At 46.1% G+C, this 13,937-nt stretch overlaps 1 protein-coding gene across 2 annotated transcripts in view; it reads left to right on the top strand.

Annotated features, from left to right (window-relative positions):
* The window catches only part of Il17rd (interleukin 17 receptor D), a 71,963-nt gene that overhangs the window by 40,604 nt on the left and 17,422 nt on the right, over positions 1-13,937 (top strand). For both annotated transcript variants that reach the window (XM_037208767.1, XM_028882414.2), the window contains exons 2-5: positions 2,470-2,527; positions 7,461-7,586; positions 11,763-11,881; positions 12,370-12,490. In XM_037208767.1, the coding sequence (XP_037064662.1) occupies positions 2,470-2,527; positions 7,461-7,586; positions 11,763-11,881; positions 12,370-12,490 (424 nt within the window). The remainder of the gene's footprint in view (positions 1-2,469; positions 2,528-7,460; positions 7,587-11,762; positions 11,882-12,369; positions 12,491-13,937) is intronic.

Genomic DNA, 13,937 nt, shown 5'->3' with positions numbered 1-13,937 from the left:
TTTATGGTCAGAGCCTCTTGAAGTCAAGGCCTTGGTCTGATTTGCCACTAGATAACCCACCTGGAGGGCTTAGGACAAGTTGAAATCATCAGTGGGTCATGGGTGGGCACCTTACTCACCGAAGTCTCAATGTCCTTGAGGCCTGCTCACCCAAGCTTCCTTGGACAGCCCCTCACATATCAAAAACCTTGCTTGGACGGATTTAGGTTCTTGTGTGCACAGCACAGCGCGCACAACCCAGGGTCTTGGGCTCTTTCTTACCAGGCATTAGCCATCGCAAGCGCCGAGAAGTGTTCGCTACAGGCACGTCTCAGTAGAAATTTAAGGGGAGCAAGCAAGCAGAAGATAAGAGGGAGCAGTGGCGGGACAAGCCAGGCGAGTTTCTCAAATCGTGCAGATTGGCCACCAGACAGAGCCTCTTGACAGACACCTGCTCTTAAATGGAGTGTTTTCCTTGTTGGAAAGTACTTCTGTGAGCATCTGTGGTCTTCTTCAAAACCCCTGCCAGGAGGAAGCTGCCATGCCCATTCTTTAAAACAATCAAAACAAAACCATTCAGCTAGTCGGCCCCAGTGGAGGGGAGTGGTGTCCCCGGGTTGCCCGCTAAGGACACTGATCCTGGCCGCTGCACTGGTGTTCCTCTCCTGATGCCGCTGTGTCCCTCAGCATTATGGCAATTAGCAGCCTCTCCTCTCCTCGGCTTTGTGGCCATGTTGTACACGCTCTTCCGACCCGTCATTCATCCTTGCTGAGGGGCTGCCTTGCCAGCAGTACCCTGCGCCTCTCTGCTTTACCTTAGCCACTGAGGCTTTGTTTGTCCTCTGAACAGGGAGTGCTTGGGGGCCAGGGATTCGCAATTTATCTGTGTCCAGTTACTCTTCCCTGAAAGGATGAGCACCAGGCTGCTTCCTGAAGTGGGTTCGTGATTGTTAAACATACTACGGCACCTAAAATAATGTCTGGCTCATTGTGGAACGTGCGTTTATGTCCCGGGGCTGTGTAAGCGGGGAGGGGGGGAGGGAGTGGTGTAGTTGGCAGTTTTGAACATTCCTAGAGGTTTGTGGGAATTGGATTTGCCCTCTTCCTGGTTGTTGCTTGGGTCTCTGCCTTCTGGACGTCAGGCAGCTTTTATCCGTATAGATGGTATGCTAAGGGGTGACAAATGCTGGTAATATTTCACTTTCCAAAGTTTCATACCATGAGAGGAGTTCCAGAGTCTCACAGTATGCAAAGAAGAAAGGCTTGGAAAAGGAAGCTGGAGAAGAAGGGGAGCCTGAGGGGCTGCTGGGTACACCTAGTTGATTTAGGCTTTGTGTTATTGGTTGCTTTGGTGTGTCCATGTGCCTGCCTGCCTCTTTCTGCACAGCTGTGATTTTCTGTGTCTGCCTGAGCTCAGGGATAGGGTTTCAGTGGGCGTGCCTGGCTTCGGGATAAGCAGCGTGAACATGCCTGAAGCATATGGAAGTGATGGGGTTGTGGCCTGAGATCCCGGGCCCCATCAGAAGTGTTCTCCACATTGTGTCTCAGCCTAACAATTGCCCATTAAACACCAGGCTGCTAGCATATGGTTTTCCCCAACATCCTCCTTCTTAAGTGGAAACATTAGCTGTGTGGCTAAAATAGTTTCCCATCATTTAGTACTTCAGAATTAACATTTTTGAGAATTCCCCAATTAATACCTAACGGCACATTTGCAGATTACTAAAGAAATATTTAAACAGAATCAGTAGATCTGGGTTGGCTGAGCTGGAGCAACCCTTTCTTAGGAGGATCTTGGGGTTAGGAAGAGGCAGGGTTAATGGGAGGCCCTGGTGCTCCCTCTGTGACTGCTGTAATTGGAGTGGGAAGTCTGGTGGAGCTGTTACCCTACTATTAAGGCTGCAGATGGCTAATGGCCACATCACCAAGAGTTAAGAGTTCGAAGTTCTAAAGTCTTTTTTTTTTTTTTTTTATGACCCACCCCCTGTATTCCCAGCATAGGTATGGAGGCAGTGAAGAATTTTCTCATTAAAAGTAATGGCTTATTCCCACATTCATTTCCAGTCTTGGAATGAGAACTGGTTTCCGTAGACTTGAGGAATTGCCTATCTGTCTTGCCTTACTAGAGCTTTCTGGTGAGGCTGTCTGGTAGGCGAGTTTTATAACCAATCAGAGGATCCAACTGGAAGGGCTCCATCTGGCAGCCCTGGTCTCTATCCTAATTTTACTGCTAATGAATTATTTAACCCCTAAACACAGACCAGTTCTATTCCTGTTGTCTTAGGGGAAAGAGCTCCCTAGATCCCTAGCGGGTAGGAGGAATCCCTTGGACTGGAGGTGTTTGGAGTGGGGGGAGTCATGGAACAGCGGAAGGAGTGGGAGCAGACCTATAGGACTGGCGAGACCCCGGGCCTTTGCGATGCTCTGTCCATGTAGATGCTGGGAGAGTAAACTGGCTTCACTCTGCATCGTGTTCTCCTTTTCCCACAGGGAGTGGGGCCGGCCGGCCGAAACAGCGGGCTGCACAACGTCACCTTCAGATATGACAGTAAGTAACCAGCCTGACCACAGAGAAGGCAGGCAATTTCTTCCAGAAATCCAGAGCTCTCGCACTTGTACTTCGTCAGGGACACCGCGGATCCTGGCATTGAGGAGTTTTCTGAACCTGTCTGGGTTTGTCAACAGTTAAAGCAGCCCAGGCTCCATTTAGCCACTGAAGTGTTTGGGAGCTTGAACAGGTCTGCTGTCTTCCATGCTTTTCAGAAGGTTCTGGGTGAAGACCTGCCCTCAGGACATAGCCTTGTCTTTAAGAGCAAACACAGATGTCAGTAGGTCCCACCAGGGGATGAAGGAGTGAATTTACCCAAGTGTAGACCTCGAGGCAAGGATGGAGACTGGGCAGCCTGTCTGATCTGAAGGGGCCACCAGCTTCCCAATTCCAGCTTATTGTGGTCTTATGGAATTCCCACTGGGTGTAGCCAGATGTGGTTTCTAAGAATAGCCAGAATTTCTAAGAATAAACACCCCACCCCTGTAAAATATTTTCAGTATTGGCCTTTATTTAAGACACCCCTGCCCCCAATACTGAGTGGGCCAAGCGGATCTGCGTCTCAGGGTGGCCCAGGGATCTCTAGTTGGCCATCTCTGACTTGAGCCTCATGGGATACCACGTTCAGTTCCCCATCTGTCCATGTGAAGTGAAACAAGTGACTTACCATCTCCACGTTCAATTGTCTCTTTCCTCAGCATCAGTTTGAGACTTAACCGAGGTAGTACTTACATCATCTCCCTTGGTGGAAGGTGTGTTGACCTTCCCTGACTGAATTGTTGTCTAAGGTCAAGATGACTTTTCTTCTGATTAGACATTTATGACCCATTATAGACAGTGGTCTTCCTTCCTAAGAAGGTTAGATGGAGCGATGAGCATTTTCACCACACACGCGCTAATTTAGATATAAACATGCTAACGGGCTGTGACTCCTGCTGGTTGGCTCTTGATTTCTCATTTCTTGGAGAAGGTTATGAATCCAGAGGCTTAGGTCATTTGAAGGCCTCTGGGATAATCAATGGAATAATTCTCTGTACTCTGACCGAGCTAGGGTTTTTGAGGTCAGGAATACAGTGTGACAATTTTAAGACAGGCATATCTGTTTCAAATTTACATCCACAGATGCTGGCTTGAGTATTTCAAGTTACCCAGAAAGGCTTACACATGACAAACAGGCGCTTCTTGTCAGTGGTGTGTGCATGTTTTGGGTAAATGCCATGATGGTAATGAAAGATTTGCAAGCCTGTGATACTTGATTCAGCTAAGTGCAGATGGTTGCTCTTTGAGTTAGAAAGTTGGTTTCTAATCTTTGATCTTGACCCTGGCGGATCCTGTATTAGAATCAAGGGCTCATTTACAAACACACATTTGTCTGTGATTTAATATGGATTTTTATGGCAAAAATTCTATGCCTATAAAACTTTAAAATGTCTTATGGTTATCTTTTTGTTTGTGCTTTTGAGACAGGGTCTCATGTAGCTGAGGCTGACCTTGAACTCTTGATTTTCCTGCTTCAGCCTCCAGAGTGCTAGGCTTATAAGCATTTGCTACAATGCCCTGATTTGTTGGATTAAATTTTTGCCTGCCTGCCTATCTCCTAGGCATTACTTTCTTCTTAATTCTTCATCATTTAATTTTAATTTAATTCACAGTTTATACTGGCTCCCAAAATATTTGAAGCTCAGTTAATTTTTTAGCAAAATGTCATTTAGGCAGAAAGTCTTATTGTAATTGTACTCCAAAACTTTAGACCAAACGTCTTAGTTAGGGTTTCTATTGCTGTGAAGAGACACCATGGCAACTCTTATAAAGGGAAACATTTAATTGGGCTGGCTTACAGTTTCAGAGGTTTATATCATCATGGCAGGAAGCCTGGCAGCCTGGTGCTGGAGAAGGAGCTGACAGTTCTACATCTTGACCTGAAGGCAGTAGGAGTCTGTGCCACACTGGCATGGCCTGAGCATGTGAGACCTCAGAGCCACCCCCACAATGACACTTCCTCCATCAGGGCCACACCTCCTAACAGTGCCACTCCCTATGGGCCAAGCTTTCTAACACATGGGTCTCTGGGGGCCATTCCTATTCAAACCACCACACCAGCTAATAATTGGATGTAGGACCTATTTTAAAAAACTGTATCCTGTGTTTTCCATCAAAAAAGATACTTAATCTCTTCTATAATGAACTTATCACTCAGTCGACTAATGACTAGTTCTGTTTAAAACAGTTAAAAAATTCTGGGCGGTGGTGATGCACATCTTTAATCCTAGCACTTGGGAGGCAGAGGCAGGTAGATCTCTGTCAGTTTGAAGCCAGCTGGGTCTACAGAACAAGTTCCAGGACAGCCAGGACTGTTATACATAGAAACCCTGTCTTTTAATTTAAAAAAAAAAAAAAAAAGTTAAGAACCAGTTACCAATCTTTCAACAAAATTACTAAAATATAAAATCTTATTTTCTATACCATGTCACTTGTTGTAATAAAGAAAGAAAATGTTTTGCCATTAAGTCATAGCTGAATTTCACAAGTCTCTCAGCTTCTTTTGATCCTGCATTATGTTTTAGTACATTTTCTTAATTCTTAGACTTTCTACTTGCATACTTATATTTATAAAAACCCTTATTGTCAATTTTGGCATTAGGAATGAGGAAAGATAAAACCCCAATAGCTAGCTATTGTTCATGCATCTTTCTAGGCCACAGTAAGCAGGTTTCTTTTATATTTCAGACCTCAGTAAGCAGGTTTCTTTTATATTACAGACCTTAGTAAATGAAGATACTGGGATTTTTTTTTACAAGTGTGATAAGATCTTGCCTTTTTTTTTTTTAATACTGAAGATTTTTGCAGGCTGAATACTTTGAACTCAGAGTTTATGCCAATAGGAAGAGCAGCTAGAGCTGAGGGCCCCCCCCCCCCCACGTTCCCCCGAGGCTGCTTGTCATCATTCTGCCCCTGGACAGGTCAGTGGTGGGTTCCAAGCCACCTAGCTGATCTCCCAGCCCCCATTTTTCTAATTTGTGCAATCCGGGTGTTGAACTCGTTGTTCACCCCCCCCCCCCATTCTATTCTATAGTTCCCTTCTGTACTCATGCCTTATTTTAAGAGTGTGGTTTTTTTTCTCTTTTCCCCATTTTCATGTGTGTAAACCTGTATACATGGTTGCATGTGTGTGGGCCCACATGTGTAGAAATGCATTTGCATGTGGTTGGGTGTGCACCTGGAGACTGGAAGTTGATGTCAGCATCCTCCTAGCTGACCCTTCCACTGTATTCACTGAAAGCAGGATCTCTCAGTCAAACCCAGAGCTTGCTGCTGTGGTCAGTCTCAGTAGCCTGCTTGATCTGGGGGGCCCCTGTCTCCGGTTCCCAAGGCTGTGGAGTCCCCATGCCCAGTAACAATTTTACAGGTTCTGGGTATCTGAAGGTCCTGTCCAGGTACTTGTAAGGCTGGCAGTTTAACCACTAAGCCAACCCTCTCGCCCAAGAGTCATGTTTTAGTACAAGTAGAATTTAGTATTATTACTAACACCCTTTCAAGTACTATTGAGATACAAATGTAACTTTTTGCAGCACTTGAAGTTTAAGAAGGGGATGTTGCCCGCTGTGGTCAGGCAAGACAGCAACACACAGACATTGTGGAGGCTAGAGTTTTAAAAGCAGGGTGTGGTGTAGCTAGTGTGTGATTGTATTTCAGTAAGAAAAAGGAGATGATGTGGAAAGGCTTGGGAGGCACCCCTTGGAATCCTCACTGCATTTGACCTGTGTGTGGGGAGAACGTGGATGACTTTTGTGTTGTTCTTATATCCCTTTGTGTTTTCAAATGCCTCCGGCCAATGTTTTTGGTTATAAAAATGAGAAATGAGCACAGCTTACAAGGGAGAAAAATGCAACAGACTAAGTTTCTTAGAAATACCCCGGAGTCTTCTACCCCAGGGAAATGCTCCTTGCTTCACTGGGGTGCCAGGCAGATGATGTGAAGGCCCTTTGCCATAGGTACAGGAGAGGCAATCTGAGCTGAATCACGAGAAAGAAATGGAGACGAAGCCATGTGAACATCGTGAGTTCGTATCTGCTGGGGGGAAGCCCGTAAACAGGTCTCTCAGCAAGGGCATCATCTGCCATACGTGGTGTGTGGTAATTCTCTGAAGTTCCCGCGTGATGTGGGCTCAAAGCTTAGGGTAGCTTTTGCAGGTGTGTGCGGCAGTACCAGGTGTTACAGCTGTTCCCTCAGTGATGGCTGCATTGACACCATCAGACAAAAATCAAAGAAGGCTGTTGTTGTTTTCTCTTTGAGCTATTAATTTGGGGGTTTGGAGGTTTAGTAGGGGTTGTGAGTATCTCTGAGGAAATTGTTTTGTCTTGCTAGCTGGCATCCTTACCACCCAAACATTGTGCCTTGTGTTATAGACCCTGAGCTATTTAACAGTTTGCTTGGGAAATGACTCCCCTGTGGATTCACACCCACATGTTAGTTCCTTTTCCCTGGTGACCTTGCCCTCTTGGTCTCTTCTAAAAATAAACACACTCCAAAGTATTTAATAGGGTTTTCTTTCACACCACTCCTTAATGCTGGAAACTGGTAGAATTGATGTCAAGTACTAAGTGATTTCAGCAGAATGCCCTAGGAGTAAGAGAGGAGTAGGAAAAAAACCAAAGCTAATGACCGACACAAACATCCACACTATGTCCAATAGTCCTAGCAACGGCCAGGAGTTCAATTCCGGAGAGTGGGCGGGCTTTTGTTGCTGCAGGTACATCCCTCTGTAACATATTTCCTAAGCCATACGCAACTCTGGTGTCTTATTTGAGCTTCTGAGGACATTCTTCATAAGAGTGGATTTGGCTCCCCTAGACATACTCTGCATAGTCTGGTAAGAGGGGATGGAAGACAAAGGTTAAGAACTTAAAGTACTCTCATTTTCCCACCTCTCTAGACTGTACGACCTACTTGAATCCAGTTGGGAAGCACATGATTGCCGATGCCCAGAACATCACAATCAGCCAGTATGCTTGCCATGACCAAGTGGCGGTCACCATTCTTTGGTCCCCAGGGGCCCTTGGTAAGTGGTAACACTCATGTCCTCTGTGGGGAATGGACGGTGCCAGCCTGAGTGCCAGCCTGAGTGGCGATGTGTGGCGGCCTCTGGGTAAGCGGGTGTCAATGACAGCGAGGCTGAGAGGCGATCATGTGGACACTGGGGCACTTCGTGCTCTGTTGTCTCCTCTGGCCAGGCACACACACAGCTCGGAGCAGTGTCCTGTGGCCTGTGTTTTGTTTCCTTGTTTTAGAGAATCGTGGGTTTGAGAAGATACCGTATCGGAGATGTTTTTCCTTTTAGACAGGGCTTTACCCTGTAGCCCAGACTGAGTGCTTTAACCTTAGTCAGAGGGAGGTGGTGATGCCGGAAGTCCCCGTGGCCTGTCCAAGGGCACGTGGCTTCAGCCTCCACCAGCAGTGGTCTCTGTGTCACAAATGACGTGTGGGCCCACCTTCGGCACATTTTGTGATTTTTTTTTTTTAAACCACCCCCAGGAGAATCCTTGTTTTCATAAGAAAGCATGAAATCAGTGAATTTTAAAGGTGGAGACCAAGTTGAGATTTTTTTTTTAAAGACCTTTAAGGCCAACAAAACTCAGAGTGAAATAAAGAAATAGAAAGCAAGCAAGCCCACCTTCTCTGGCTGACTTGATTGGCTGAGACTGTCTTCTTGAATGAATTGATACCTATGAGAGGGTGGTGCAGTCAAGCCAGGATAACCTAAGATGATGATGATGATGATGATGATGCTTCTTCTTCTTCTTCTTCTTCTTCTTCTTCTTCTTCTTCTTCTTCTTCTTTTTGTTTTTCGAGACAGGGTTTCTCTGTGTAGCTTTGGTGCCTGTCCTGGAACTCACTCTGTAGACCAGGCTGGCCTCGAACTCACAAGAGATCCACCTGGCTCTGCCTCCCGAGTGCTGGGATTAAAGGCGTGTGCCACCGCCGCCCTGCTTCTAAGATTCTTTTTTTCTTTTTTAGATTGATTTATTTATTATGTATACAATGTTCTGCATGCATATATGCCTGCATGCCAGAAGAGGACACCAGATCTCATTATAGTTGGTTGTGAGCCACCATGTGGTTGCTGGGAATTGAACTCAGGACGTCTAGAACAGCCCGTGCTCTTAACCTCTGAGCCATCTCCCTTAACCTACGATTCTTTGAACCCATTCAAGTGAATTTGATTAGCAAAATTTCTTTCTGTTTATTTGGTTTTTATTGTTTGAGACAAGTGATTAGTTGTGGCTGGACTCAAACCCACTTTGTCATCCAGGATGTCATCCAGAATAGCCTCCAAACCCTGATCTTCCTGCCTCCACAGGTCTCCACTTCAAAAGTGCTGGGAGGAAAAATGTGTCCCAGCATATTCAGCAGCTCCCTCTTGTCTTTTGAGACATGACCTGGCTATGTGGCCAGCGCTGGCCTTCCGCTTACCATCTTTCCTGCCGGAGCCTCCCAAAGCCTGGGGTCCTCTGTCTGTACTGCCATGCTTGGTTGCGATTGGCCCTTAACAGGAGGCATTTAGACTGGTAGAGCCCTAGTTTCCCCGAGTGCCAAGACGGGGTGGAGATTACCTTGTGGTTGGTGGCCAGAGAACGTTGTCGGACACCAACGGCAACTGTCAGAACCTCCATCCCAGCCCTGCACTGGCCCTCTGACTTGGCACTGGTCGTGGACATTTTTTTTCAGCACTTGTCCAGGGAGAAGTAAAATAAAGCCTAGTTTTCTTTCCTTTAAAAAAAAAATGATTTATTTTTTATTTTATGTGTGCTGATATTTTGCCTACATATATATCTGTGTGAAGGAGTCAGATCCCCTGGAACTGGGCTTACAGATAGCTGTGAGCTGCATGTAGGTGCTGGGGATTGAACCTGGGTCCTCTGGAAGAGCAGCCAGTGCTCCTAACCACTGAGCCATCTCTCCAGCCCCTAGCCTAGATTTCTTAATCTGAACAAGAATAAATCTCAGAACTACAGTGTAGTAGTGAGAGAAAGGGGAGGGAAGACGGAGGTGTTGGGCCAACTTGCCTGTCCACAGAAATACTTCTGCGTCTAAACCTTGCGTGTTTTCCAAACGTCATTTTCTCTTAACATTTAAAGATTGAAAATATCCTCTGGATAAAAGAAGTGGTCATTCCCTTGAAGGCTTAAATGGCTAAGCCTTGATCTGACCAAGTGCAGGCTCCCTCTGTAGGAAGAGCGTAAGGTGTGGGCTAGTGGGAGAAGAGGGATAATGATTTACAGTGGGCTGGGAGGTGGAGTGAGCAGGTTCCATCAAGTCGGTTCCTCGGAAGTCAGGAAAGCACATAGATTAAGGGCTGTGGCTGAGAGCTCAACACTTCCTGGCTCGATCCTTTGTTTACCATGTGATCCCAGGGTCCAGTCAGTTTCTCTAAACCTCTCCTCAGTCAGCTGCAAATGGGATTAATGGTACCTGCCTCCCATGCTTGTTAGAGTCCTTCATCAACACGAGAGGGAGAGAACAAGTGTGCTTCTCCAGGGGAGGTCTCTGTCAGGGGGCACACAGCCTCACAGTGTTAATGGGCTCAGGATAGATGTGTATTAGGAATTACATTTGCTGCCTCAGTCTCCCCTCAGCCCATATTTGGTATTATGATTTTCAGTCTGGCCTTTGAGAAACAAGGCCCAGGTCTATCCATTGATGCTGCGTACCCGAGCTGATCCATTTTTAAGTAATTGTGAGAGGCTTGCCTTTAATCCTGAGTCACCTCCCTTTTGTTAACAATCTTTCTAGAGGGGGCTGGAGAGATGGCTCAGAGGTTAAGAGCACTGACTGCTCTTCCAGAGGTCCTGAGTTCAATTCCCAGCAACCACATGGTGGCTCACAACCATCTGTAATAAGATCTGGCCCCCTCTTCTGGCCTGCAGTCACATATGCTGTATACATAATAAATAAATAAATCTTAAAAAAAAAAAAAACAATCTTTCTGGAAACATTGCATGAATCAAATCTTAGTTTTTAGGTAGTAATGATTTGTACAAACATCATTTCTTTTTCAATCCCAAAAGGCAGTCTCCCGTGAGGTCTAAATAGTTGGTCCTGCAGAGATGTTGTATCATGTCATTGTGTCTGAATCTGTTTGTGGATCCACTGACTATCACCCCACAGGAAGCTTTGTGATTAACAAAACTCCATGCACCATAGAACTCCCAGCTTCTACAATATGAGGCTCTAATTTGGCTTTTCTGCCTGAACCACCATGAAATATGTGCTCTTCATCAAATAATAGAATAATAAATAGAATTGGAGGAGCTATTCAAAGGAGAAAAAGATTTCTGTGACCTTTGCCATCAATAATTTCCCCACCTGGTTAATTGCATCCTGTGTAATTACTTCTGCCCTGGGAGGGGAAGGGTTGAAAATGTCTCCTTGTCTGGTGTTCAGAAGGAATGTGAAATCGATATCTCGACAATCAAGGCCAGCTTTGGGGATCTCCAGCTGCACTTGGGCCACGCCAGTCTCCATGGGATACAGAGCCCCAGTGCTGGCTCCTGTGGCCATCAGAGCTTAATCCTCCTGAAAGCATCTAGTCAGATGTGCAGTGGGAGGAAGCTCAGGTGGGGAGGCTGGGCCGCTGCCTTTCAGTAGCACTGTGGGCGTCTTGGGGCCCTGAGGACTGAATTCGGAGCACACACTGGGCAGCCCTCGGGTGTCTGCATTTCAGGCATGATTAGAGGAAGACCAGCATTCCCCTAAAATATTTAATCCCAAGCCCAGGAGCCCTCTTGGGTGCAGACATACACTTCGTTGGGAATTTTGTTAAATTCCCAGTGAAACACATCAGGAAAGTATGTAGCTAAAACTTCAGGTTAAAAACAAAGTTTGGGGGCATTCACCGGGAATTACTGTCAGCTCAGTGTGCCTGAAATTGTACATTCCACTATAGACATTGTGATCAGTTTAGACTTAAGCCTAAACATTGAATCCAAGTGTCACACAAGCAACAGATGTTGGTCCCAGTGGCCGAGTGGGCTAGAGAACGTATTAGGTACAGCGATCACTCACCCTGTCCCAGAGGAGGGAACGAAGGTTGTGCGTTCTGTTCTGTAGACTCGCTGGCAGAGGAGGATGTCCTTTAGCTTTGGTGTAGAGCTGGAGAGGCTGCCACCTTGGAGGAGGGAAAGGGTGTTCCGAAGTAAGTAGGTCTGCCTTTCCTAAAAGCCTCTGCTTTGCTTAGGCATTGAATTCCTGAGAGGATTTCGAGTCATACTGGAGGAGCTGAAGTCAGAGGGAAGGCAGTGCCAGCAACTGATTCTAAAGGACCCGAAACAGCTCAACAGTAGCTTCCAAAGAACGGTAAGTCACCCTCGGGGAACGTGCCCCTGAAGACACCATTGTTCCGGGGGTCTGAATGGTCTATTGAAAGTCTGAAATTGGAGAAGGTGGGGGCGGCTGTGGGGTCCACAGCCCAGCCAAGGTGGGCGGCAGCAGCCACCGAGCCTGCCACACTCCCAGGAAAGCTCTTCAGCAGGGCTCTTCAGCTGTGGTAAACACACCTCTCTGGTTACGCAGAAGCAGCATCTATCCCAGGTGTCTGTGGGCTCACCCTTTGCTCCCTCCAGCTCAGAGACTCAGTACTGAGGTGCCATGCTTTCTTGTCTAAGAACAGACAGCACTGTCCATCTTTAGCATCGGGGATCCAAACCCAACCTCAGTTCCTCAAGCAGACCTGACTTTCTGCTCTCCTGGGATCTGCTCACCCTGGAATTGTGTCTTTTGTAGGTAGGGGTGGGGGCGGAGGTGGACAATTCCTCCACAATACGTGTGTCTTTGTTCCCTTTTAGGGAATGGAATCTCAGCCTTTCCTGAATATGAAATTTGAAACGGATTACTTTGTAAAGATTGTCCCCTTCCCTTCCATTAAAAATGAAAGCAATTACCATCCTTTCTTCTTCAGAACCCGGGGTGAGTATTGTCTTTCCTGCCTGGCTCCCAAAGGAGTCCTTTCTACTTCCATTGATCTCTCCACAGACGTATTTACAAATGCACCAGATACTGATGTGAAGTAAGTAGGGTGAGAAGCAAATTTACATTTAAAAAAAGAAAAACGGGACAAGGTTTCTCTACAGTCTAGGCTGCCCTGGAATTCAAAGGTAGCCCATGTCAGAAGAAAGATCATGTCAGTCTTCCTGCCTCAGCCTCATGAATGCTAGGATTACAGGCATGAGCCACTATACCAGCTCAGAAATGCATTTTCAAAAATAAAAGCTAAGGGCTGGCGAGTTGACTCAGTACTAAGTACAGGCTCTTCTTCCAGAGGATCTGGGTTTGATTCCCAGCACCTGCTTTGGCAGCTCACAACCATCTATAATTCTAGTTCCAGAGATCCATTGCCCTCTTCTGACCTTGGTGGACACCAGGCACAGACATACATGCAGGCAAAACACCCATACACATAAAATAATAAAAAGGAAATCAATAAGTAACAGTTAGCAGGCTACATCAGTGGTAGAGTGCTTACCTAGCATGTGCTGGGTTAGCAGTTATTTGCTGGACATGGTAGTATAGTCACAGGTTTTCATTGGGACCACAATCAGATCTGTTCTGTCATCCACTTTTTAAATAACCACACAGAGACTTAATAGTCATTATAAATGCTCAGCCAACAGCTTAGGCTTGTTACTAGCCAACTCTTTTTTCCCCCTGGAGCTGAGGACCGAACCCAGGGTCTTGCGCTTGCTAGACAAGCACTCTACCACTGAGCTAAATCCCCAACCCCACTAGCCAACTCTATTTAAAACTTAAATTAACCCATTTCTATTAATCTACATCCTACCACGTGGCATAAACCTCTCTTTTATCTTACACCTTTTGTTTCCTCTCTCCGTGTCTGGCTGATGACTCCTCTGACTGTGCCTTTCTTCTTCCCAGTGTCCTTAGTCTGGTTTTCCCACCTAACCTTATCCTGTCCAGCTATTGGCAGTCAGCTTCTTTATTAAACCAATCACAGTGACACATATTTGCACAGTGTAAAGGAAAATCCCACATGGCAGCACATGCCTATAATCTCAGCACTCAGGAGGGAGAAACAGGGAGATCACTGCAAATCTGAGGACAGTTTGACCTATGTAGACCGGGCTGCATTAGCAAGATCCTAGCCTAATACAAAGAAAACACACCAACCAAAACATTAGGCCAGCCCAACTAGAGATACCTCTCTCTGCCTAGTTTTAGATCAGGCATGAATGGTTTATTTCCACATTGTTTCTCATTTGTTTCTTTACTTATTAATGTAAGACAAGGTCTTTCTCTGGAGGCCTGATTCTAGAACCTAGTTATATAGTTAAGGCTGGCCTCAAACTACAACAGTCCTGCCCTGCCTCCCAAGTGGGGTTACAAACATGCTGCCATG

Source organism: Peromyscus leucopus, chromosome 9 (assembly GCF_004664715.2).
Source record: "Peromyscus leucopus breed LL Stock chromosome 9, UCI_PerLeu_2.1, whole genome shotgun sequence".
NCBI classification, from domain to species: Eukaryota; Metazoa; Chordata; class Mammalia; order Rodentia; family Cricetidae; genus Peromyscus; species Peromyscus leucopus.
Note: the sequence above shows the minus strand (reverse complement) of the source record. Positions and strands in the feature narration are given on the sequence as shown.